Source organism: Rhinopithecus bieti, unplaced genomic scaffold, assembly GCF_001698545.2.
Source record: "Rhinopithecus bieti isolate Rb0 unplaced genomic scaffold, ASM169854v2 scaffold_12070, whole genome shotgun sequence".
Lineage (NCBI taxonomy): Eukaryota > Metazoa > Chordata > Mammalia > Primates > Cercopithecidae > Rhinopithecus > Rhinopithecus bieti.
In genome coordinates this window covers 1,841,905-1,866,529 of record NW_016807449.1, presented here as the reverse complement: position 1 = coordinate 1,866,529, position 24,625 = coordinate 1,841,905, and the positions used below count along the sequence as shown (strand labels likewise).

General features: G+C 58.8%; 3 protein-coding genes across 17 annotated transcripts in view; 1 reads left to right on the top strand and 2 right to left on the bottom strand.

Annotated features, from left to right (window-relative positions):
- Positions 1 to 170: 170 nt before the first annotated feature.
- Positions 171 to 8,403, bottom strand: AKT1S1 (AKT1 substrate 1). 5 transcript variants are annotated; one of them, XM_017882133.1, is made up of 5 exons: positions 8,258 to 8,403; positions 3,961 to 4,346; positions 2,858 to 2,935; positions 2,597 to 2,766; positions 171 to 1,126 (listed from the first exon to the last, which is right to left on the bottom strand). In XM_017882133.1, exons 2-5 carry the CDS (start codon positions 4,337 to 4,339, stop codon positions 983 to 985), a joined length of 771 nt encoding a protein of 256 aa, XP_017737622.1. In that variant the 5' UTR covers positions 4,340 to 4,346; positions 8,258 to 8,403; the 3' UTR covers positions 171 to 982. The 5 variants fall into 5 exon arrangements, with proteins under 5 accessions (XP_017737622.1, XP_017737621.1, XP_017737624.1 ...); XM_017882132.1 differs by having other exon boundaries at positions 7,604 to 8,362; XM_017882135.1 differs by lacking the exon at positions 8,258 to 8,403 and adding an exon at positions 7,510 to 7,587.
- An 18-nt stretch (positions 8,404 to 8,421) lies between these two features.
- On the top strand, positions 8,422 to 19,201 carry TBC1D17 (TBC1 domain family member 17). Of its 4 annotated transcripts, none has more exons than XR_001887333.1 (17): positions 8,422 to 8,765; positions 9,162 to 9,260; positions 9,517 to 9,591; positions 10,906 to 11,029; positions 11,895 to 12,102; positions 12,658 to 12,769; positions 12,859 to 13,017; positions 13,382 to 13,510; positions 13,591 to 13,694; positions 14,276 to 14,370; positions 14,852 to 14,968; positions 15,059 to 15,159; positions 15,255 to 15,354; positions 17,921 to 18,018; positions 18,165 to 18,281; positions 18,606 to 18,766; positions 18,872 to 19,198. XR_001887333.1 is itself a non-coding variant. In XM_017882119.1 (17 exons), exons 1-17 carry the CDS (start codon positions 8,745 to 8,747, stop codon positions 19,073 to 19,075), a joined length of 1,950 nt encoding a protein of 649 aa, XP_017737608.1. In that variant the 5' UTR covers positions 8,422 to 8,744; the 3' UTR covers positions 19,076 to 19,201. The 4 variants fall into 4 exon arrangements, 2 of the variants coding, with proteins under 2 accessions (XP_017737608.1, XP_017737607.1); XM_017882119.1 differs by having other exon boundaries at positions 18,680 to 18,766; positions 18,872 to 19,201; XR_001887332.1 differs by having other exon boundaries at positions 14,852 to 15,159.
- An 879-nt stretch (positions 19,202 to 20,080) lies between these two features.
- The window catches only part of IL4I1 (interleukin 4 induced 1), a 42,247-nt gene continuing 37,702 nt past the window's right edge, over positions 20,081 to 24,625 (bottom strand). For all 8 annotated transcript variants that reach the window (XM_017882122.1, XM_017882120.1, XM_017882125.1 and 5 more), the window contains 3 exons: positions 21,803 to 21,871; positions 21,369 to 21,505; positions 20,081 to 20,997 (listed from right to left, as the gene is read on the bottom strand). In XM_017882122.1, coding sequence (XP_017737611.1) covers positions 20,097 to 20,997; positions 21,369 to 21,505; positions 21,803 to 21,871 — 1,107 coding nt within the window. In that variant the 3' untranslated portion in view covers positions 20,081 to 20,096. The remainder of the gene's footprint in view (positions 20,998 to 21,368; positions 21,506 to 21,802; positions 21,872 to 24,625) is intronic.

Here is a 24,625-nt window from a genome sequence, read left to right as displayed (position 1 = left end):
GGCAGGAGAATCGCTTGAACCTGAGCGAGAGTGGGACCCTGTCTCAAAAAAAAATAAAATAAAATGGACACAGTAATTCCAACCCCCAGCTGTTCACTGATAATCAGACGTTGCCATTCGGTTTCAGAAAATGTTGAATGAACACTCACAACACACCTCACATTTATCTGTCAGAGGTAAAACTCTTTAATCTCAGAGCGCCCTTCCCGACTGCAGATCCCCCAACCCCTCACTCTCTCCCCTACACTAGGGCCGGAGAGTGAGGGCCCCTGCCCCCCACCTTGGGTGGACGAGGGCCCTTTAAGGCACCTGTGGAGGTCGGGGCGAGGGACGGGAGCTGGTACCACCCTGGATGCAGGGACGGGCTTCGATTGGCAGGCTGTTGTGTGGATGGATGGAACCAATGAAAGGGGGTGCCAGAGGCAACGACCCCCGGCCCCGTAGTGTAAAGAATGTAAATTGAAGGCCCCAGGCCAATTCTGGGAACAGGAGGGCTTGGCCACGCCCCCACAGGAAGCTGGAGCCAATCAGAAGGGAGAACTCAAGAAAAGCGGACGATGACTATGCGGAGACTGGTCAAGTCCTTTAAAGGATTCGAGCCAATCAAAAAAAGCGCTGCCCAGCGACTAGGGAATGGAGCCAATGACGTGCGAGCAAGGCCCTTGTCGCTAGGCGGAAAACAACGGAATTGACCCATTTAGAGCTTAGAGCTGAGCGAGCCAATCCCTTAATAGAAAGAATCTGTCGCTAGGCGGAGAGACGCGACAGACCCAATCGGGAAACGGGACAGATCCCGCTCCTCGGCGCGGGAGGTCGTGGGCTGGAAGGGCGACGTGGATTGGCAGAGGTGGCTCAATCCTGGGAACGGGAAACGCAAGGAGGCCGGTCCCGGATCGGCCTCAGATTGGCGGGCCCCGGGAGTGGGGCGGTGGCGTAGTGTGGGACGGGGCGGACGCGGCCCGAGACGCTCCCTCTCTGGGCCTCAATATTTCCGCTTCAGCTTCTGGAAGTCGCTGGTGTTAAGCCGCGGCCGTGGCAGGTCCCCGAAGACCTGGGTGTCCTCGGCCTCTCTCAGCACCAGCGCGCGCATGCTTGCCGCGATACGGTCCAGGTCGGGCGAAGAGGGCTGCGGGGACGACGACGGGGCGAGGTCAGCGCTGGCCGGGCACGCCCCCTGCACCCACATGCAGCCCAGGGGTGCACCCTGGCTCCAAGCCCACGCCTAGCACGTCCCCGCCCTGCCAGTTGTGCCCTGCGATGCCCACTGTCAACAATGCCCTTCCCGTCTTGCTCCGCGTAGGAACCGTTCTACCCGGTTCAAACACCTCCTCCACGAAGCCTTCCTGCCCCTCTCCCCCTCCCCTTCTTGGCCTGGGACATTAATTCCTACACATGGAAGTGCTGTTGTCTGCTATCTATTAAGGCTGCGTGCACCCTCTCAAGTCTGAGGATCTGGGCTGGGGTTTCAGTCATGTTCCAATCAGACCTCTACTGCTGACTAGCTGGGAGCAAGAGGTTTTGCTTCCCTAGGCCTCAGTATCCCCTTCTGAAAAATGGGGGCGGATAACAGGGTCTCTGTGAGGACTGAGATAATCAGCTGTTACTGCTTTATCATGTGGCCACTGCGCTACAGAAAAGATCCCTCCCTGTGTCAGCCCCCACCAAGGAGCGGTCCTGTCATTCTGCCTGCAGCTCCGGCACCTAGTACTGCCTCTACTACAGCCCCCGTCACCCTGAGCTGGGCCTGTCCCTCGCAGGATGGGACCCGGAGACCCAGATGAGGAACTGGATCTGAGCCCAGTGGGAGACCAGCTCCTGGGCACAGCACTCTGGAGGCCAGAGTGTTCAATTAACTGTGTTGCCATGAGTCGCCAGCACAGAGATCAGCAGCAGGAGGACCCTGACTGCACCAGGCCCTGTTCCTGGTCTTCGGCGCTCACTGCCTCATTGAGGGAAGATGCACAGAGGAGGTCACCACCGTGACTGCTGGTTTGCACATGAAGACACTGAGGCCTGAGGGGGAACTGTGGGGACCCAGGCCTCCTCCCTCAAAGCCCACAGCTCCTTCCTGAAACGCAGCTGGGTTCCAGTCCCAGCTCTGCATCTCAGGGAAGTCACATGTCCCCTCAATGCCTCAGTTTCCCCTCTGCTTCAGGAAGGCTCAGTGAAGGCCAGCCCAGCCCAGGAGCTTCAAACAGGGGTCACTACAAGGGATGAACAGGGCACCAGGGGGTGGGACAAATTCTGCAAAGGGCCAGGAATGTGCAGGGTGGGGATGGGAGGTGACCTAAACCCTCCAAGCCTCAGTTTCCCCACTGGAGGGCGTGCCAAAATACCTGTGCCTTGCCCAGAGCAGGTGTTCTATAGAGATGCTCCTGGAAAGGAGAGGCCTTCTCTATAAGGCACTAGGACACGTGGTAAGGCTGCAATTGTTAAAACTGCAAGGCTCAGGTCCAAGAACTCGCCTCTTGAGATTGAGGGGAGGATTCAGTTAGCTTATGAGTGGAAAGTGGCATCCACGCCAGAGGGCTTCCTGGAGGAGGCAGCTCAGAGCCCTTCCAGCTGCCCTCCCTACCTCCCCACATTTGCCCCTCACCGGCCCATTCTCCTCATCTGATGACCGCGCCTCTGTCCTCTTCTCCTTGAAGCCCCAGACGGGCACAGACACAGGCAGGGACTTGGCATACTGCTGTGTGGGTAGGGCTGAGGCCGGGGGCACTGAGCAGGTTGGGGGGCCAGCGGGGGTCTCCTCGCTCAGGCTGCCATCTGAAAGAGAGGGTGGATTTCAGCTTCTGTCACTGCCTTTGTGCCAGCCGCCTGCCCCCAGGTAGGGAGGGGAACAGCCTGCGATACTCACCGTCTGTGCTCTCGGGGTCCGACTCACAGAAAGGGGGAAGGTCCTGGAGGGTGGCGTCCTCATCCATCACGAAGAGCCCTGTGGACGGCGTGAGTTAGAGGCCCGGGCCAGGCGGCACCTAGCCATGCTCCGTGTGCCCTCCTCCTCAGCCTCGGCCACGGCCACGGCCACCGCCACAGCCACCACCTCCACCTCCCTGAGGCTTCTGAGACCCTCTTCCTTCACCTCACAAACAGCTTCCTCTAGCAGCCTGCCTGGCCATCGGCAGAAACAAACTCAGTTTCTATGGATCCGTCACCGTCTCATCTGCACACAACGGGCTGCTAACATGAAACCTCTATGATCTGTTTGGGACAATGTGACTAAAAATACAGCCTAAGAGAAATATGGGATGACTATGACCTCTGTTTCACAAATGGAGACCTGGAGGCCCAGAGAGGTTAAGTCACTTGCCCGAGGTCCCATGACTACTAAGGGATACCACCAGGATTTGAACTCAGGATGCCTGCCCTTCACCCTATTGCAGGTTTTCTCTACCAAGGTGAGCAGGCTGGCCATTGGTAATAACAACAAACAAGGACCTCCTAGTTACTGATCAAGCTCCTACTAACTCCTCAAAGCCCTAGTGTTACAGCCCAGCCTCTGGGAAGTGCCCAACCCCCAAACTTCCCCCCAAAACAGTTGCTTGCTCCCTCCCTGGCTTCCTCAGATGTTGGCTGCATCCTGGACAACTCTTTAATTCCTATCCTGGCCTCCCAGGCGTTGTGGAAACAACTCTGGTTCTACCAATGTCCTGCTCCAGAGCCTCCCAACCCCGCATTGGGACTCCAATTCCTTGGCTAGACCGGGAGGCCCTTGAGAAAAAAGCCTGAGCCTGCTCTGTGTCCCTGTGCCCACCACTCCCAGCACAGAGCTGGCTCAGAGCAGGGAAGGGACTGGCTTTAGATCACACAGCAAGCCCCAGGCAAGCCTGTCTGGCTCTGGGGTCCTGAGACTGCACTTGCGTGGAAGTACTCAGGGCTAAGCAGGTCACCCCCACAAAGCCTCCTGCAGGCACCTCATCAAGCATGGGGCCGCATCAGCCCCTGCCCTTGCCCTCTCACCTCCATTATCACTGACACCCAGCTGCTCCCCGGAGGTCTCTGTCTCTGTAGGGTCATCCTCTTCCTCCTCGTTGTCCTCCCTGGCCAGGGTAGGCCGAGGTGGGCTGGGCGTGGGGCTGGGTGGCTGTGGTGCTGGTGGGGGCGCAGGAGGCCGAGCAGCAGTGGCAGCCCTGTGGGCCAGTGCGATGTCGTGGAGGCAGCGGCGTGCCGCCTCCGCCAGGGCTCCTCGGCCATGGGCAGCGTAGGCACAGGGGCCTGGGCGGGGTGGTGGCGGCGGGGCTGCGGTCAGCAGCACCAGCTCCGTGCCAGTCCGGGCCCGGAAGCGCTCAGCGGCCCCCACCACGGCCTCCCACAGCTCCTCGGGGCGCCCCGACGCCATCCGCGCCCTGCGGGCCAGAGCACGACAAAGGGGGCTGAGGCTTGGCTGCCTACACCACTGCCACCCACTCAGGGTGTCTGCCTGTCCCGTGGATGGCGCTCACACCCCTCCACCCACCTTGTTCCAGCGGTGCTGCGTGTCCTCCCCAAATCCGCTACTCCCCAGGATTCTCACCATCCAGCCCTCGCAGGCCCAGACCCTGGCGATGTCCTCTGCCCCAGCCCATTCCTCCTTCCCCTTTGGCCCTGCCCTGGCCTCTGTGTGAGCCACCAGCCACGTGAGCAGGGAGTACTGGAAAGTCAGGGAGTCCCAGCAGAGATGCCTCTCACAGTAAAACCTGCACCGGGTTCTGAAGACTGAGTACAAAAAAGCAGAATGAGCCGGGCACGGTGGCTCAGGTCTGCAACCCCAACACTTTGGGAGGCCGAGGCAGGCCGATCACTGAGCCCAGGAGTTCGAGGCCAGCCTGGGCAACATGTTGAGACCCCGTCTCTATTTCAAAAAAAAAAAAAAGAAGAAGAAGAATTTTATCTGCTTTTTTTACTCTTTTAACATGGTGTCTAGAAAATTTAGAACTCCATGCGTTGGCATCTGATGGGCGATGCCACCCTGCTCCATTGCCCAGCCGTCCCATCCAGAGTGTCCTGCACAAGGCCCAGGGGGTTCCTTCTGCACCCAGAGCTGATGCTACCCCTCGCCATAGTCCTCAGGACAGGGTCTCAGCCTTCACCCTGGCCCTGGAGGCTCTGCGTGTTCTGGCCAACCCCAGCTCCCGGGCTATCCTGCCTCCATGGCCTTCCAGAGCCTCTCAGGCCCAAGGCCTTCAGAAAACGTGGTCCCTGACCTGGATGCTTTGATCCCCACCAACCTTTCACTCATCCTAGGACGGAAGAAACTTTCCCTCACCCCTAGATCCAGCCAGTCCCGGCCCTGGGGGGTCCCACAACATCTGAGTGGCCACCTTCCCAGCACACTTCCTTCCAGAGGGAACTGGCTGGTTCCATGACTGAGGCCTCAGCGAGAGTCAGAGCTGAACAAAGGTAAGAAATGGTGCTGGTGTTGCTCTCTGTGCTGGGAAATCCACGTGGCTTTTTCCTACAAGACTATTCTGGCAGGTCCTCTGTCGTCCCTGATCCCCCAGGATGCATCAGATGCCTTCCGGAGCCCATCTGATGCTGTGGGCTTCCTACATGAGCACTCATGTTACCAGAGCTTGTGACAGCTGTACCCTGGCTGCCTCCTGCATCAGACTGTGAATTCTCCCAAGGTCAGTGATTTGTATTCACAGGACAGGTTGGCCCTAAGCAGACAATGCAGGGTGCATCTCCTTACCGGGTGAGAAGAGCGAGGTTAGGGGGGCTGGGTCCTTGCCCTGACTCTGTCTCAAACCTGCTGTGTGACCTTGGACAGCTCACTGGCCCTCTCTGTGCCTCATTTTCTTCCCCATTAACCAGAGTGGTTGAGCCAGAGCTGCTGGGCTGCGGAAGAGGTTCCTTGGGGAGGCAGTGAGCACACTGCCACTGCAGGGATTCAGGCACAGCTGTGGTCCAGCCCACCAGGGTGAAGGGAGCAGAGAATCTGGAGTTTGAATGAAATTTGCAGGCCCTTTATGACTCACGATCATAGATGTCGGTGTTTGCTGAGCACCTATTCAGTGCTGGGATTCCACACCTGGCATCTCACCTCCTATCTGACTCACTCAGGGAGTTCAAAGCCCCAAAGGAAGTAAGAGGTTTATCCACCACTTCCCAGAAGCCACGCAAGGACCCAAGATGGGATCAACCTTCTCATCCCACCCTTTCACCTACGCTATGAGGCAGGAGTTTTAGTTACAGTTCACTCCATTTTACAGTTGCAAACTCAGGCCCAGGGACAGTCAGCATTTTGACGGGTCCGGTCCCACAACTGGAAGAGGCAGGGCTGGGACCTGGACTCTGACAGTCTCCAGGACCTGTTCTAAATCCTGACCGCCATCCTGCCTGCCTTTAGGAGGGCAGATATCCTAATCTAGATGGCAAAGTGAGGCTCAGAGAGCTTAGGACACTGGCAAGAAAGCACACAGCTACACGGCACAAGTGGGGCTGAAACCGCTGACTGCCCAGCCCCCAAAACCCAATGAACTGGGGGGTACCCAGTGTCTCAAACACACCCCTCATGTCCTTCCTAGCTGATGGAGGAAGAAACTGAGGCTCGAAGCAAGAAGTGGCCGGTCCAAAGTCAACTGCCTGGCTGTGCTAGGCCTGGGGCTCTCACTTCCATGGGCCCCCAGCCCCTAATGATATACGGAGAAGAGGGGGAGCGGGGTCCCGGAGGAGGACGTCAGGATGAAACTCCCTCCCTGTATTCAATCTTGGAGTAGCCATGGGATTGAAGAGAGTGAAATAGGGTGAGTGGGTTGTGAGGGTTCCCCCAACTCAGGAGACAGGAGCAAAAACGACGGGCGACTTCCACAGGCCGCTCTGCCAAGGTCCAGGGGCACCCTGTAATGTTACCCAACAGGAGAGTAGCCAAGACCTGGCAGTCCTCCTTACCCTTGAGCTTCTAGAGGAGGTCCTGTTTCCTCCAAGGAGCTGAGAGATGGAGGAAGAACCCGCCCCGATGGAGAAGTTTCGTTTAAGATCAGGGAGACATGAGAGGAAAGTGAGACGTGGTCCCCACAGGAGGGGGAGCACGATGTGGCTGTCCTCTTTGGATGCGGGGAGGAGGGAAAGAGCTAAGGAGAAGAGGGGTGGAACCACCCCTCCTGTCGAAATTTTAGTGCCCCACACCCCAAGATGTGAGGAACTCGAGCATGAATGCGGTAGCTACGGGGGGGGTGAGTGCCTGGGGCCAGGCTCAGCTGCCCCGAGACCTCCCAACCTAGCCCGGGGTCCAGGGAGGACCCACTGGTCTAGGAAGAAAACAGGAAATCCCGCCCAGACGGAGGCCAGGACCGGAAGTCCCGCCTTTGGAAGGGTGAGGGGCACCCCGAGGCCCCCCGAGCCATTCCCCGACCCCGTGGACGTGGTCCACGGCCCAAGTAGAGATCCCAGGCGCTCTGGACACCGGAAGGTGAGGCTGTCTAGGATTTGCCTCAGGTCTGACAGGACGATTCCCACGAGCGACCCCCTTCCAGCGCTCAGCAAAGGGTCGCTGGCGGACCTCTGCCCTCTAATCTGTGCAGGCCATACCCCTCCCGTGAGCCGCTCGCCCTCCCAGCGCCCCGCTGCCTCAGGACGGCCAAATCCTCCCCACACCGCGGTTCACAACGCCGCCTCCACTCACGTGCCCGTAGCCAGCATGGCCGGCCCGGCGCCGTCGCCGCCCTCAAAAGACATGGCGGCGCCTTGCGTCACGTCCGCGTAGTTGCCCCGCCTCCTCTCTGCACACTCCGCCTCCCTTGTCGGGGCCGCCCGAGATCAAGATGGCGGCCACAGGGGCTTCATCCGAACCAGTGGGCAATGGCGACGGCAACGTGCCCATAAGAAAAATGGCGGAAAAAACGCTTCAGATTTCTCGCCTACAGCATTTCCATTTGCCCCCAACAATAATGGCCGTCCTCAAAAGCTCGCTCATGACCACAGCAAACGAAGGCAAGCGACCTGACGTCCCTGACCCACGATAAACTTCTTCGACAAAAGTGGAGGAAATCGGTGCTCGTTAACAACATGGCAGCCAACCGGGTCTAATCAGCCCATAGTGTACATTGGCTCTCCCTCCCTTCAACCTGCTCCCATTCAGCACCAAGGCTGGCAAAGATCCAACACGGCAGCATTTCTTGCTTCGGTTTGCCAGGCTTCAAAATGGCGGCTCAGCCCGCTTTCTCGCGACGGTGACTCAAAAATTCGTTTGGGGCCGCTTCGTTTCTGGGGGCACTGACGGCTTCATCCCGTTATCCCAAGTCCCTCAGTGCCTCTTGTGGTGTACAGCTCTTCTCACCTCCTCTTCTCTTATCCGTTCGGCTCTTCCAGCTGTCGCGCCCCGCAGAGAGATGGGACACCCCCATATTAACATGGCCTTAGCCGACCGGCTTAGGCCATGCCCTCGAGCAAAATGGTACCTCCTTGGCTTCAATTCCAGTATACAACATGGAGAAGGAAGTGGGCGTTTCCAGGCATGCTTGCCCCACATGGTGCAGCTCTCACACCCTCCCACTTGTTTACTTCGTGGAGAGAGGGAGAACACTGCGCCTGCGCACTCTCCGTAGCCGGCTCCACCTTCAGCGTCTGCGCCACGTGACTACGATCCACCCTCGAGGTTCCAGTGGAATAACCCCCTTCTGAAAAATGGTTTCACCCACTCTTTCTCTGGAACTGGTCGGGGCGCTACCACTGTCCGGTCCGGAGGGGAGCTGTTTTCTCCGGAAGTGACCACATGCTGACTCGGAAAAGGAGGAGGCGGGGCAGTGGGGTCTTCGGCGGCGACTATGGAAGGAGCCGGTTACAGGGTAAGCACTGAGGACGCATTCCCTCGCTTCAGTGTATGCGAAACGCCCCGTCTGGTGATCAGCTCTTCCCTCAGGCCTTGCGAGTGCACTTGAGAAACTCCGATCTCTTATAAACGCGCCGTCACCCTCCCGTCCACCGCCCCAGGGAAGAACCTCTCATGGCCCCGCCCCCCGGCTCAGGCGACTCCTTGGGCCCTGCCCTCTGTGGAACGCACGCCAGCATCCGAACGTGGGCTGGACCATTCTCCCCGCCTTCGTCCCGGGGCAATGGCCCTCCCGGCCCCGCCCCCTGGGGATGGCTCCTCCCTGGGCCCGTCCCTATTGGCTCCCCAGGCCGGTCCCCTCGCTTGTCGCCTTCTCGTGGGCCCCAGCCCTCGCTGGTTTCCCCCAACTCAGGTGGTGTTTGAGAAGAGCGGAGTGTACCTGCACACCAGCGCTAAGAAGTATCAGGACCGAGACTCCCTCATTGCTGGTGTTATCCGTGTCGTGGAAAAGGTGCGTTGGGAGGGAGCAGGGATCGAACCCACTCCGAGCGGGATGCAGGCGCTCTGAGATGCAAGCGGCAACTGTAGGAGTTTGGTCTGGCGGTCAGCAGTGGGACCTGAAGAAGGCTGGGGGTGGGAACTGGAATGAGGGGCGGGACTTTGAAAAGCTGAGGGTAGAAACTGGGAAAGTTTGGAAATTTGCAACGGAAAGTTTTGGGACTGTGGTTTGGGAAGCGCCTCTAACCCCGCCTCCCTCCTTCCCCTAGGACAATGACGTCCTCCTGCACTGGGCTCCTGTAGAGGAGGCTGGAGATTCTACCCAAATCCTCTTCTCCAAGAAGGTAGGCTCCACCCGCTTTGCCCTTCTCCACTCGCTTTTCTTCTAGGTCCGTGCTGTTGTAAGTCATTTGAGGGACCTGCGTACAATCCCAGACCTACCCATGGGGCATGTGTGACCTTGTCTGGGCTTGGGTACTCTGCCCCTTGGTTTGCTTCTATGAAATGGGCAGAGGATGCCCATTCAAGGAAAAAGAGCAGGGACCATGAGACGCATGGTCGTGGGGATGGCTGACCCCTCTCTCTCTCTGCTTCGTGGGAGATCCCTGCCACGGTGCAAGATGTGGATTCCAGTTGCTTGAAAGGAAATGGCATTTCCTCTGGTGCCAGAGGACAGGGCCTGACAGCCTACTCACCCATTTCGTCACTGCTCCTGCTCCTGCTTTTCCCTTCGTTATATCTCCTGAGACTTCCCATGGCTAGACCCTGTCCTGGGCAACTCTGAGACCCAGAGATAAGTCAGATCCAGACCCACCTAAGCCCTCACCCTTACTCACTTTTTGAGAAGCTGATAGATTTCTCACTTTTTGAGAAACACAGCCAAGGCACAAGGAAGTTGTGTTACGTCATTTCCGCTTTTCAGGTTGCCCTGCATCTGGTTGGTAGAACTTGTCATGTATCCTGGATTCCAGCTACAAAGAGACCTGGGAAATGTAGTGTTTTTGAGACAGTCTCACTGTCTCAAAGAGTGCCAAGTGGTATCTTATTGTGGTTTTGTTTTGTATGTAGTGAGTACCGACATTGTCTTTAAGCACTCCGCAGTCTGACTGCAGAGCCACCTGCCATGTAACATGGACCTTCCTACGCACTGGGAGACGTGGGGCCAAGTCCTGGCTCTCTCTCTGGTTGCGTTGGGTGACCCTGAGCAAGTGCTGTACCTTCTTTTTCTTTTTCTTTTTTTTTTTTTAATGAGACGGAGTTCCACTCTTGTTGCCCAGGCTGGAGTGCAACCACGCAATCTCAGCTCACTGCAACCTCCGCCTCTCGGATTCTAACAATTTTCCTTCCTCAGCCTCCTGAGTAGCTGGGATTACAGGCATGCCCCACCACGCCCAGCTAATTTTTTTGTATTTTTTTTTAGTAGAAACGGGGTTTCACCATGTCAGCCAGGCTGGTATCGAACTCCCATCTCAGGTGATCCGCCCGCCTCAGCCTCCCAAAGTGCTGGGATTACAGGCGTGAGCCACCGCACCCGGCCTGCTGTAGCTTCTTTGTGCCTCAGTTTCCCTGTTTATTCGATGGGACTATCTTTCAGGGTAGCCTCAAGGCTCAGATCTGCATCCCTAGCCCCTTACTGTCTGCTCCTTTCCTCCCCTAAGGACTCCAGTGGGGGTGACTCCTGCGCTTCTGAGGAGGAGCCAACCTTTGACCCCGGCTATGAACCTGACTGGGCCGTCATCAGCACTGTGCGGCCACAGCCCCGCCACTCAGAGCCCACGAGAGGTAGGCTGAGGTGTGGCCCTTGGGAAGCACGTGTGGGCCAGGTAGGACACATCTCGCCCTCAGTGGTCATGGCTCCAAAGGCTTTGCTGCTCACAATCAAGAAGGCCACCAGTCACCACCACCTTCCAGTCCCAGGAGCATGGAAGTGAATGGGAGTACAGGACTGTCCCAGCCCAGGTCAGCATGGCCAGTGTCTCTGAGGTCGCAGCCTTGCTCGTCCTGCTGGGCTCCTGGATTGGCTGTGGGTGCCCCCACACCAGGCCTGCCCCTGAGGTTCGAGGCTGGTGGGGTGATAGATGCAGCCAGTCAGGGCGATTTGCACCATCCTGGGGTCACACAGGGTGCAGGGGCCATCCAGAGAAGGCACCTGACCCCTCTGAGGAATGGAGACCCCTTCCAGGAAGAGGTGATGCTGGAACTTGGCACTGAGGGACTCTTGGGAATTGTCTCTTCTGGCAGAAAGAGCAGCCCGTGCAAGCCAGAGGCAGGCGGCCCTGGTGTGTTTAGGGAGCCTCTGGCCTTTCATTGTAGCTCAAGTGTGGGATTTTGAGTGAAGAAGGGTTGGAGGTAAGATAGGCAGGGGCGAAGGACAGACCTGAGGGGCCTCAAGTGCCAGGTTGAAGAATAGGGCCCTTACCCTGCAGGTTGAGGGGTGCCTAGGAAGGTTCTGGAAAGGCACATGTCCACTGGGCTCCCCTCCTATCTTACTCATTTGTGCTTCCAAGTAATGTGAGGCCAGGCGCAGGGGAATGGCTTGTGGCCGGGCTGTCAGGAGATGCCTGTGCCGAAGGAACATCCTGGGTTGAGGTTGATGAGGCCGGCTCTGGCCTCTCACACCTCCCCCAACACAGCGCCGTCTCCCCAGGTGCAGAGCCCAGCTGCCCCCAGGGCTCCTGGGCCTTCTCAGTGAGTCTGGGGGAGCTCAAGTCCATCCGCCGCTCCAAGCCGGGACTCAGCTGGGCCTACCTGGTTCTGGTGACCCAGGCTGGAGGCTCCCTGCCTGCACTGCACTTCCACCGCGGGGGTACCCGCGCCCTGCTCCGCGTCCTCAGCCGCTACCTGCTGTTGGCCAGGTGAGCTCTCTCCCAGTGCTGGGCCTTAAACCGGGCCCAGTTCCTCCATGGCTGCAGCGTGACCCCTCGGGGCTGTGAAAGAAACACAACTCACACTGATTTAAAGGAAGGCAGAGAGAGTTGACCAGCACATATAACCAAAAAATGAAAAGGGAGTATTGATTTCAGGCAGGACCCAGGTCCCAAAATGTTGCAAACAGTTATTCTTTTACCCTCTGAGTTCGTCGTTCTCTGGGCCCCCAGTATCCCTGGCTTAACAACCCCGCTGGATGGAAAGCACCTCTTCCCCCCATTCCAACAAGATCCCAGAGCTGCCTCTCATTGGCTCGTCCCTGAGTCAGTTACACTGGACCAGAAGGTGAAAGGCCTTCATTGGCCAGCCCCAAGTCCCATGCCCACCCCTGGGCTCCAGCTCTGGTCCTCCTGTAACAGTATCCCCCGAAATGAGGGATTCCCCAAGGGTGGTTGGGACGCTGGATGTCGGCCGAGCACAGACAGCTTGGGACACTGGGCCCCTACCTGTGCATCACCTGTGCGTCACCTCCCGCCTCCCAGCTCCCCACAGGACTCCCGCCTCTACCTTGTCTTCCCCCACGACTCCTCTGCCCTCTCCAATTCCTTCCACCACCTGCAGCTCTTTGACCAGGACAGCTCCAATGTGGTATCTGTGAGTGTCCCGGGCACCAGGCCTGGCGGGTGTGGGCAGGGAGGAACGAGAAGGGGCGGGCCGTGAACTCCCTTTGGCCTCGTCCCCAGCGCTTCCTCCAGGATCCCTACTCCACCACCTTCAGCAGCTTCTCCCGAGTGACCAACTTCTTCCGGGGTGCCCTGCAGCCACAGCCTGAGGGAGCCGCCTCCGACCTTCCCCCACCACCTGACGATGAGCCCGAGCCTGGGTTCGAGGTCATTTCCTGTGTGAGTAGTGAGTGGACCCTCCCTGTTATTTCTGGCCGTATCTCCTTGGGTGTATGATTTCATTTCCCTGGGCCTCGATTTCCTCCTTGGTAAAATGGGGACGGTAATGGGATCCTCTCAGGGGGTGCATGAGGAAAGCGCTCATGGCTCTGCCAGGTACTGTGAGCACCTGCTCGCTCCTACTGGGGGACCCCCTCCTAACTAGGGGGTGACTTGGCTGCTGAGCCCCAGAAGAGGCTGCTGCCCGCCCCTGAATGTTAGTTATTCGTCAAGCTAAGGAGCGCCCTGAGTTTGTGGACTGAGGCCGGGTTGGGTCCCCTCACTGCCCTGCCGAGCCCCGGGCTCATTTGCCCTTCGCCTGCAGGTGGAGCTGGGGCCTCGGCCAACCGTGGAGCGGGGCCCTCCAGTTACAGAGGAGGAGTGGGCACGCCACGTGGGCCCTGAGGGCCGCCTGCAGCAGGTACCCGAGCTGAAGAATCGGATCTTCTCGGGGGTAAGTGCCAGGGCAGGGGGGAGGATGGGGCAGGGCCAGAACAAGGCCCCACTGAGCTGCCTGCCCTCCTGCACCCCCAGGGTCTGAGCCCCGGCCTGCGGCGTGAGGCGTGGAAGTTCCTCTTGGGGTACCTCAGCTGGGAAGGCACAGCTGAGGAGCACAAGGCCCACGTTCGCAAGAAAACGTGAGTCCTCAGGAGGCCCTGCCCTGCCAAGTATGACACCTGGCGCCTCTTAGGGCACCAGTGGGCAAGTTCTGTGGACACTGGTTGTGAGCCTGCTGTATCTGGGCACCATCCTGTGCCTGTGGAATACGTCAGTGATCAAGCCAGACCCATCCTTGCCCCTGTATGGTCTGTCTCCTGTTTCCATTGCAGTTTTCATTCCTGTGCCATACTGTTTTAATGATCACAGTTTTGCAGCATGTTTTATAACCTAGGAGGGCCCATCTCTCCTCATTCCTGGTGTATGTTATGTACCTGCCAGGCATTGAGGATGCAGCAGTGCTGGACGGTTCCCTGTCCCTGGTGTCCTGTCCAGTGGGGGGTGACAAATTTTCACCAAAAACCCACAAGGTTATGTAGTGAGAGATACCAGGAAGGTGAAGCATAAGGGATGGTGGCAAAAATGACAAGGTGACTTGCTTGGGTCTGTGTGGTCAGGGAGGGGCTCTGCAGGGCTGACTTGGGAGGTGGCGCCAGGCTGGGAGGTCTCTGGGTGCCGCAGAGAGTGGCGGCCTCACATCTTGTTTCCCTCTGCCACTCAGGGATGAGTATTTCCGCATGAAGCTGCAGTGGAAATCTGTGAGCCCTGAGCAGGAGCGGAGAAACTCACTCCTGCACGGATACCGCAGCCTCATCGGTCGGTGTCAGGGGTGGCGCTAAGGGTGGATGGGAGCAGGGAACCACAGGAGGGCCTCAGGCACGGGTGCGAGGGGCAGATAGAGGGAGCCCCCTGCCTCCCCAAAACCAAGAAGAGGGCATCTAGGGGGAAAGCAGCATGGGCCATTGGAGAATGGCCTTGTGGGAGCAAGGCCAGGGACAAGACGGGAAAGAAGGGGAGCCTGGCTGCCTTGGGGCCCAGTCTCAGTTCTGTTGATGCCTCGAGATCTTAGCAAGTGATTTTGCCTCCCTGTGCCTCAGTTTCCCCTGCTGTGGGAGGATACAGCGAGCTGGTGAGCAGGAGGCCCGCACCTCGCAGCAGGAGCATCAGTGATGGTTTCTAGAACCAGCTCCGCTTCTGCCCGAGAGCGAACCCCAAGGCTGGGGGCTGGCACTGGTGGCCTGCAGGGATGGGCCCCCCTACCCTTCTCACCTTTGCTCCCTGCGCCCGCTCCCCGCAGAGAGAGATGTGAGCCGCACTGACAGGACCAACAAGTTCTACGAGGGTCCCGAGAACCCGGGGCTGGGCCTGCTGAACGACATCCTTCTCACCTACTGCATGTACCACTTCGACCTCGGTGGGTGGCAGGCCTGGGGCCAGGCGGGGCCTGGGCTGTCCAGGGGAGCGCTGTGGGCTTGGCTGCAGCCTGACCCCGTGTCCTCCCCAGGCTACGTCCAGGGCATGAGTGACCTTCTCTCCCCGATCCTCTATGTCATTCAGAATGAGGTGGATGCTTTCTGGTGTTTCTGCGGCTTCATGGAACTCGTGGTGAGGCTCGGGCCAGGGTTGGGACACAGGCCTGTCGAGCAATCGGGTCCTGGCACCTCACGGGGTCTGCTCTTCCCCCTCCTTCCGTCCCACAGCAAGGAAACTTTGAAGAGAGCCAGGAGACTATGAAGCGGCAACTCGGGCGACTGCTGCTGCTCCTGAGGGTGCTGGACCCCCAGCTCTGTGACTTCCTGGGTATGTCTCTCGGGCGGGTGGGCAGGAGACAGTGGGGCTGTAGACCTTGCCAGATTCTCTGGTAGCAGCCACAGGTGGCGTCCTGGACATTGGGTCCTGATCCAAACAAGAGAAACATCCCCACGCAACCTAGAACGTAGAGGCAGAATTGCCGTTTGAAGCAAAATGTCAGCAAATGCAGACACGCAGGGACACTGACTCACCCCATCCTCGTGCTCACCTAGATCCTGTTTGGGCTTTGCCTTAGGCTTAACCTGCAGGGTATTTTTCAGAAATAAGGACCTAGGCGTTTCTGCCACTTCTTGTCTCCACCTGGCTGTGGCTCACCTTCAGCCAGGAATCAGAAACTGATTATCTGGGCCATGGGGCTGGGGGTGCCGCATCCCGGCTTGAACATTTTTATTCTTCGGCCGGGCACAGTGGCTCACGCCTGTAATCCCAGCACTTTGGGAGGCAGAGGCAGGTGGATCACTTGAGGTCAGGAGTTCGACACCAGCCTGACCAACATGGAGAAACCCTGTCTCTACTAAAAATACAAAATTAGCGGGGCCTGGTGGCGCACGCCTCTGATTCTAGCTACTCAGGAGGCTGAAGCAGGAGAATCGCTTGAACCTGGGAGGTGGAGGTTGCAGTGAGCCAAGATCACACCATTGCACTCCAGCCTAGGCAACAAGAGCAAAACCCCAACTCACACACACACAAAAAAGTGTGTATATATATATATGATTATAGTATATATTATTTATTACTTAGTCAATGTAAAAACTGCAGGAAATTAAGATGAAGAAAAAAAAGTAAGACTGGGTGTGGTGGTTCATGCTTGTAATCCCAGTGCTTTGGGAGGCTGAGGTGGGCGGATCACCTGAGGTCAGGAGTTCGAGACCAGCCTGGCCAACATGGTGAAACCCCGTTTCTACTAAAAATACAAAATTTAGATGGGTGTGGTGGTGGGCACCTGTAATCTCAGCTACTCGGGAGGCTGAGGCAGGAGAATCACTTGAGCCGAGGTCCCACCACTGCACTCCAGCCTGGGCGACAAAGCGAGACTCTGTCTCAAAAAAAAAAAGAAAAAAGCAAGTTAAAATTGCTGTTTGACATCATTTTTCTTGAGTGCAGATGGTGATGATAATAAGTTAAACTTACTCATGGACGTTTCCTCGATGCTTTAGGACCCCCGGGGGAGGGAGCTGAGATACTCTGTCCTCACCTTACTGATGAGGAAACCAAGCCATAGAAAAGCGTCACCTAGGCCGGGCGCGGTGGCTCACACCTGTAATCCCAGCACTTTGGGAGGCCGAGACGGGCGGATCACAGGGTCAGGAGATCGAGACCATCCTGGCTAACACAGTGAAACCCCATCTCCACTAAAAATGCACAAAACTAGCCGGGTGAGGTGGCGGCACCTGTAGTCCCAGCTACTCGGGAGGCTGAGGCAGGAGAATGGCGTGAACCCGGGAGGTGGAGCTTGCAGTGAGCTGAGATCCGGCCACTGCACTCCAGCCTGGGCGACAGAGCAAGACTCCGTCTCAAAAAAAAAGAAAAGCATCACCTCCTAGGGCACAAGGACAGAGGATGCCTCTGTGTCACTGAATGTCTTCTGAAACATCACTTTTCTTGACTGCACGGCATTGTGTCCTGCAAGATGTGGTAGAATCGATTTAACTTGACCTGCTGGAGATTCGGGTCCTTTGCAGTTTTTCATCACAGTGCATGGTCTGGGTCATATCTTTAGGTTCACTTCCAAGAAGTGGAATTTGGTTCAGGACAGTGCTTGTCTTCACAGCTTTGGAAAGTTTGTTCTCCATTGTTCCTTTCCTAAAAAGAATGCTGAGGCTCTCACTCTCATTTGAGTTAACTTGGAAAAAAAGGTTCGACACCAGGTTAATTTTTTTTTTCTTTTTGAGATGGAGTCTCGCTCTGTTGCCCTGGCTGGAGTGCAGTGGCGCGATCTCGGCTCACTGAAAGCTCCGCCTCTCGGGTTCAAGCGATTCCCCTGCCTCAGCCTCCCAAGGAGCTGGAATTACAGGGGTGTGGCACCATGCCCAGCTAATTTTTGTATTTTTAGTAGAGACAGGGTTTCACCATGTTGGCCAGGCTGTATTTTTAGTAGAGACGGGGTTTCACTATGTTGGCCTGGCTGGTCTCGAACTCCTGACCTCAGATAATCCACCCACCTTGCCCTCCCAAAGTGCTGGGGTTACAGGAGTGCGCCATCGCACCCGGCCCTCAGCTTAAATTTTTGCTAACATCATATCTAGGACTGCCAGTTTCCTTAGGCCTCACCAGCAGCGGGCACTGAGGCCTGTTTCCTCGGGCGTGCTGGGCGTCCTGCCTCCCTTCCATGTCCATGGCAGATGTGGAAGTATAATAGCATATTTCCTCTGGAGAGTGGGAGGAAGAAGGGGCAGGGCCCGCTTCAGAGCTGCTTCTGTCTCACCTCCGAGGTTCCCAAGCCAGGCATAAGTCACTTGTCTAGACTTGGGTAAGGTATTCCAGTCAGGATGACGTCTCAAACTCTCAGTCCCAGCGCTGGGCAAGGCTGAGTGGGCTCCATGTCATCCCCCAGATTCCCAGGACTCTGGCTCTCTCTGCTTCTGTTTCCGGTGGCTGCTTATCTGGTTCAAGAGGGAATTCCCCTTCCCGGATGTCCTTCGGCTGTGGGAGGTGGGCCAGCCAGTTTGGGCGAGAACTGAAGGGGTGGGCTCACTTGCCCTGGGAGAGACTGGGAGATTGGGCGGAGAGGGGCAGGCCCTGGTGAGACCTCAGGCCCAGGCTGGGTCATCACCCTTCCCTCCCTCCCGCACCCCCAGGTGCTGTGGACAGGGCTCCCTGGCCCCAATCTGCACCTGTTGGTGGCCTGCGCCATCCTGGACATGGAGCGGGACACCCTCATGCTGTCCGGCTTCGGCTCCAATGAGATCCTCAAGGTGAGGCTCTGGCTCCCTCCCGGCCCGACCCCACCCTGTCCACCCTGAGCTGGGCGCTGCCCAGGGCCGCAGTACCTCCAGGGAGCAGGTGTTCAATGTGGGATTATTGAAAGCCTGGTTAGCTGGGAGCGCAGTGGGGGTGGGGCCGCGTAGGTTTCCCTCCTGCCCCATCGCGCCTGCTCCCAGCAAGGTCCTCAGGGCAGGTGGGTGGGGACCTGCCCTCCCCCAGTACGGCTCAGAACGCTCCCAGAGGCCTGAGAAGCATGACTGGCCCAGCGCGCCTCTGAGCCCCAGAGGGCCAGCCCGGTGTGTCTTGTTTCCCAGCACGAGCCACAGAGTGGGCGCTCGGGCGGAGGTGGCTGAGTGCTGACTGGCGCCTGACCCACCCCCGCCCGCAGCACATCAACGAGCTGACTATGAAGCTGAGCGTGGAGGACGTGCTGACGCGCGCCGAGGCCCTGCACCGCCAGCTAACCGCCTGCCCCGTGAGTCCCCCGCCTGCCCGCCCCGCAGCGCCCCTGCCCGAACCCCGCCCCATCTCACCTTCACTCACCTTCCTCTTTTCGCTTCCCTCAACCCTGCGCCTCCAGGAGCTGCCCCACAATGTGCAGGAGATCCTGGGGATTGCGCCGCCCACAGAGCCCCACAGCCCCTCGCCCACCGCCTCCCCGCTGCCTCTGTCGCCCACCCGGGCCCCGCCCACCCCGCCGGCCCCCACGGACACAGCGCCGCAGCCCGACAGCAGCCTGGAGATCCTGCCCGAGGAGGAGGACGACGATGGCGCAGACTCCTAACCCCGCCCGGCAGCCTTGTTCTGCACAGGCACTTTAGACCCAGCCAGGGACACCTGCGAGGGGCCGCGTGCACTCCGCCGCCCTACTGATAAGCTGGCTTCATTAAACTGACACTTCTCATGTGCAGTTGGCTTCTTGTTCGTGGGGGGAAGGCTGCCAAGTGGGCTCTGATCTGGGTGGGGAGGGAAGCCTAGGGTGAATGATTGGGGTTTGTGGAGGCAGGGCTCCCTGACTTGCCTGATTTTTTTGTTTTATGAGATGGAGTCTTGCTCTGTCACCCAGGCTGGAGCGCAGTGGTGGATCTCGGCTCACTGCAGCCTCCACCCTCCGGGTTCAAGCAACTATCCTGCCTCAGTCTCCTGAGTAGCTGGGACTACAGGCGTGCGCCACCACACCCGGCTAATTTTTGTATTCTTGGTAGAGACGGGGTTCCACCATGTTGGCCAGGCTGGTCTTGAACTCCCGACCTCAGGTGATCTACCTGCCTTGGGCTCCCAAAGTGCTGGCATTACAGGCGTGAGCCACCGCACCCGGCCTGATTTGGGGTTTTTGGAAGAGGATAGGGTGCTCTGGGCTGCGGCTGCGACCTGGTAGCTGTGTGGGAACACTTCCCTGACATAACCAAGGTGGAAGGGCCTGCAGAGTTGCACTCTGCGGAGCCTGCCCTCCCAGCTGCTGCTTGTGAGAAAAATCACCTCCTGTTAAGCCACTGTCAGCCGGGCTTTCTGTTACTTGCATTAGGGGCCATCTGTGCTTCAGCCTCGTGACAGTCGGAGGTGGTCGTTGTGATTGCCATTTCCCAGTGGTGCAGGGCGTCCGTCCGGTTCCTCTCTATGCGCCCCCCCCTCACCCTCCTATGGAGCCCCACTGTCCAGGAAGAAGTGAGGGGCAGATACTTGGGGGACTCCAGGATAGGCGTAGCGCCTGCTAACTGCAGGGCTAGTGGTTCCGATGCAGGCAAACTGGGGAAGTAACTGAGCCACGGGGAAGGCTGGACCACACGGCTTTTTCCGAAAATACTTTAATACAAGGTCCTCGTGTGGGTCGTGTGCTGGAGAGAGAACTGGCCTTGGGCTGCAGGGTGGCTGCCCTCCTCCTTTGCCAGGTCATGCGAGGGGCTGCCAGCCACCCCATGCACATGCCCCTGCCCCTCCGTGTCGGATGCAGGCCCCTTCCGGCTGTTGATCTTGATGGCGGCGCGCAGCGCCGACTTTACCGCCGTCTCCACCCAGCCGTGAGGGTAGGCGGTGTGCTCGCCGGCGAAGTAGATGCGTCCATAAGGGACCCTCCAGTAATCCTTTTCGGTTTGCCAGAGCGCCGGCGGCTGTACCACGAAGCCACCCTGGCTGTGCGGGTCCTCTGCCCAACGCTTGACGACGCCGGTGCCGTCCCAGAGCTGGCGCACGAGAGGCCCGTGCAATGCCGCCACGTCGTCGAGCGCCAAGCGCAGCGCCTCTTCCCGGCTCAAGCCGGCGAACGCGGCCGCCGCGTCCGACCACGTGTACGAGGCCAGCAGCAGCGCGCCCTCGCGTGGCTGCGGGTAGAAAATCATGCGCGACGGGCGGTCGGTGTTCGAGTGGCCGCCTTCAATGTGCTCCTCGCGCCAGAAGGGCCTGCGGAAGCTTAGAAACACTTTGGTGGCCGGCACGTAGTGCAGCCTCCGCAGCGCCTCCTGCATGTGGCGGGGCAGCGGCGGCGAGAAGGCGATGCGCTTCACTGCCGGTCCGCTCGCGGTCAGCAGCACCATGTCGGCCTTCAGCACCTTCAGATTCCGCTCCGGGGGTGAGGTATCGATCTGCACGTGCACATCGTGCGGCCCCTGGGTCATCGCCACGACGGGCGCGTTCAACAGCACAAGCCCGGACAGCGAGCTCAGCAGTGCGCGCGGCAGCAGGTCCCAGCCACCCACGATGCGGCTGTACCTGCAGGCGAGGCGGGGCGGGGTTGGGGGGATGACCTGGGCTCTGCCGCCCTGCCCCTCCGCCTGGCCCCACCCACCCCGGCAGCTGGCCCCTATGGTCACCGGCCCGCTCCCCAGTCATCCACCTCTCCCGACCCTGCCCGTCCCTGACATCCCGGAAGTCGCAGGAGTAGTGGATTTTGTGACCAGGGACCCCACCACTTCTTCTCCGCTAGACCGTGCCCTTTATCCGGGAACTCTTAGCCCCACTGCCGTCAAGTAGGCCACGCCCTTCACAACAGCTCCGCCCCCAGACCCAGAGGCTCCTCCCACTCCCTGCTACTTGTCTTGATTGGCCCCCGCCCTCCCCTGCCCGCCAGCCCCGCCCCTCACTGGAGTCTGTCGCTGAGGCAGCTGTGGGCCCGGAGGGCCTCGGCGAAGCTGAGATAGAAGAAGCCATCCTCGGACATCACGTCTCCCAGAAGCTGCACGGCCGGCCGGCTCAGGTTCCCTTCCCCGAGGAGGTATTCCTGCAGGGTGGGCGCAGGCCGAGGTCAGGGCCCAGGCAGGCTGCACCCCCGAGAGAGCCCCTCCGCAGCCCGGCCTCCTGGTCCCATGACATGTCCTTGGACCGTAGGATCTGGTCCCCGCTCTCTGACAGATGAGGGAAACTGAGGTCCAGAGAGGGGGCGTGTCCAGCCCCCGGGTCAGGCAGGAAGGTGGTGGCAGGACTAGGGTCCCAGGTACCCGCATTCTGACTCTCTGGGGAAGGCCTCATGGTCACACTCTCTGCCCTGCCTCTCAGCAGAACCAAGGGCCCCACTTACCAAGAGCGTGTGCCTTTCAAACTTTTTCATCGCCTTTCTGCAGCCCAGTGCCTTGAGGTCTTTGAGGGCCTGTTGTGGAAGAAGCGGACATGGTGCTGAGCTGCCTGGGCAGCCAGGGTGGAGGCTGGGCCTGGAGCCCACACCCGGCTTCTCCTGGTCGTTCTGCCCATGGCTGGCCATTCACCATTCTCAAGCCCCTGGGCTTTTGCCCACACCGTGCCCTCCACCTTGCCCTCCATGGCAACTCAGATGCCACCACTCCTCCGATCTTCCTGAACTGTTCACGCCGCCTCATCCCGCATTCGGCAGGCCAGGCTGGTCACAGCTCATCCCGGTTGGGTGTTATTTTGCCTATTTCTGGGCCAGCCAGCCTGTGAGCTCCATGGAGGCAGGGATGTGGGCAGCTGGAGAGGAGGCTGGGAGAGGATCCCAGGCGTGCTGTGTCCTCCCGGGGCTCGGTGATTATTTGTTGCCTGAATCACTGTGGCCACGGACAGAAGCTGGTCCCCTGTGTCACTGGTCAGCGCTGACAGGGCATGATGGCTGAGAAGTTTACCTACCGTCTGTCCCCTGCCCACAGCCCTCCTGTGGCTCCCCAGTGCCTGGGGCCACAGGGTCCTTGCCCCTCAGCCTCATGTTCAAGGCCCCTGCTAGCCCCTCAATGTCTTTTTTTTCTTTTTTTCTTTTTTTGAGACGGAGTGTCGCTCTGTCGCCCAGGCTGGAGTGCAGGGGCGCCATCTCGGCTCACTGCAACCTTTGCCTCCCAGGTTCAAGAGATTCTCCCACCTCAGCCTCCCAAGTAGCTGGGATTACAGGTGTCCGCCACCACACCTGGCTAATTTTTGCATTTTTAGTAGAGACGGAATTTCACCATGTTGGCCAGGCTGGTCTCGAACTCCTGACCTCAAGTGATCTGCCCGCCTCGGCCTCCCAAAGTGCTGGGATTCCAGGCGTGAGCCACCGCGTCTGGCCTCAGTCCACGTCTTTTACAGCAGCTCCGGTTCTGTGAGCAGTGTCCAGTGCCCAGACCACCCGCCCTCAGGGCTCTCCCACCTGCATGTCTGGCACCTATTTTCTCCCTGCCTGTCTTTGCGTGGCACATGAGTGCCTGTCCTTCAGCACTTTGTTCAAGTCTCACCCCCTCCCAGAAGCCTCGCTGCCCCTGTCTAATTTCAGGCCTCTTCTTGGTCTACCTGGCTTCCCTATTCTGGCCAGGACCTCAGAGGGAAGGCGGTGCCCCTTCACTCACTCATGCATCTCGCATCTCCCAGGCTCCCAAACCAGTCAGTGTCAAGGCATAGAAATGACCTGGTCTAGGCTGGGCGCGGTGGCTGAAGCCTGTAATCCCAGCACTTTGGGAGGCCGAGACGGGCGGATCACAAGGTCAGGAGATCGAGACCATCCTGGCTAACACGGAGAAACCCTGTCTCTACCAAAAAAAAAATACAAAAAACTAGCTGGGCGAGGTGGTGGGCGCCTGTAGTCCCAGCTACTGCAGAGGCTGAGGCAGGAGAATGGCGTGAACCCGGGAGGCGGAGCTTGGAGTGAGCTGAGATCCGGCCACTGCACTCCAGCCTGGGCGACAGAGTGAAACTCCGTCTCAAAAAAAAAAAAAAAAGAAATGACCTGGTCTAGAAGGGCAGATGGGCAAGTGGGCTCTGACCTGGGTGGGGAGGGGATATTGGGTGTGGCCAGCTCCTCCCTAAAGGTATCAGGGAAGGCTTCCTGGAGGAGGGGACATTGGAGCTGGTTCTTGAGGGCTGAGCAGGAATTCCTGTGTGGGGAAGGGAAAGGCAGTCTGGGCAAGGGAGGGCGATGAACAGGTATAGTGAGTGTGAGGGACACAGAGCTGGGGGCATGTGGGCCACCATGAGGACAAAAATTCCTTAGAGGAGAAAAGAGCATGAGGCTGGAGGGGTGCAGAAGGGAAGGCCAGTCAGGGCTCAAAGCTGAGCCCGAAAAGATCAGACTTTGTCCTGGAGGCGGTGGGGAGCCACCAGGGGCTGTGAGCAGCATCACTCCGGGTGTGTGGGAAGACACTTCTGGTACCAGGTTGGGGAGACTGAAGCCTGGGCAGCTGGAGAAGAGGCTGGGGGAGGGTCCAGGGCAGAGGAGGAGGCCTGAGCTCGGGTGGGCAGAGGGGAGCAGGGCACAAGCATCAGGGGGCAGGGGTGGGCACTGATGGTGGGGAGGTGGGCGAGGAGGAGGTCAGGAGGAGGATGGCTCCTGGGGGTCTGCCTGTGACTGCGGGATGGTGGGGCCATTGTGAGATGGGGGCACCGGGAGGAGGAACGGGTTTAGGAGAAGGTTCTGAGCCCAGTGGAGCTAGAGGGTCCTGGGGAGGGACACAGGCCAGGGTCTCGAGAGGCAGATGTCTCCATCAGCCCGTGGATCTATGTTTAAGCCAGAGGTGGAGACTGGAGAGGTTGTCCAGGACAGTGTGTGGGTGAAAGGGGAAGAGGCCAAAAGCTGATGCAGCTTTGGGGTCAGCAGTGTTTATGGGGAAGCTAAAGAACAGAGTTGGGGCCGGGGGCAGTGGCTCACGCCTGTAATCCCAGCACTTTGGGAGGCCGAGGCAAGTGGATCATGAGGTCAGGAGTTCAAGATCAGCCTGGCCAAGATGGTGAAATCCCGTCTCTATTAAAAATACAAAAATTAGCTGGGCGGGGTGGCAGGCGCCTGTAATCCCAGCTACTCGGGAGGCTGAAGCAGAGAATTGCTTGAACCTGGGAGGCAGAGGTTGCAGTGAGCTGAAATGGCGCCACTGCACTCCAGCCTGGGCGACACAGTAAAACTCCGTCTCAAAAAAAAAAGGGGGGGGGG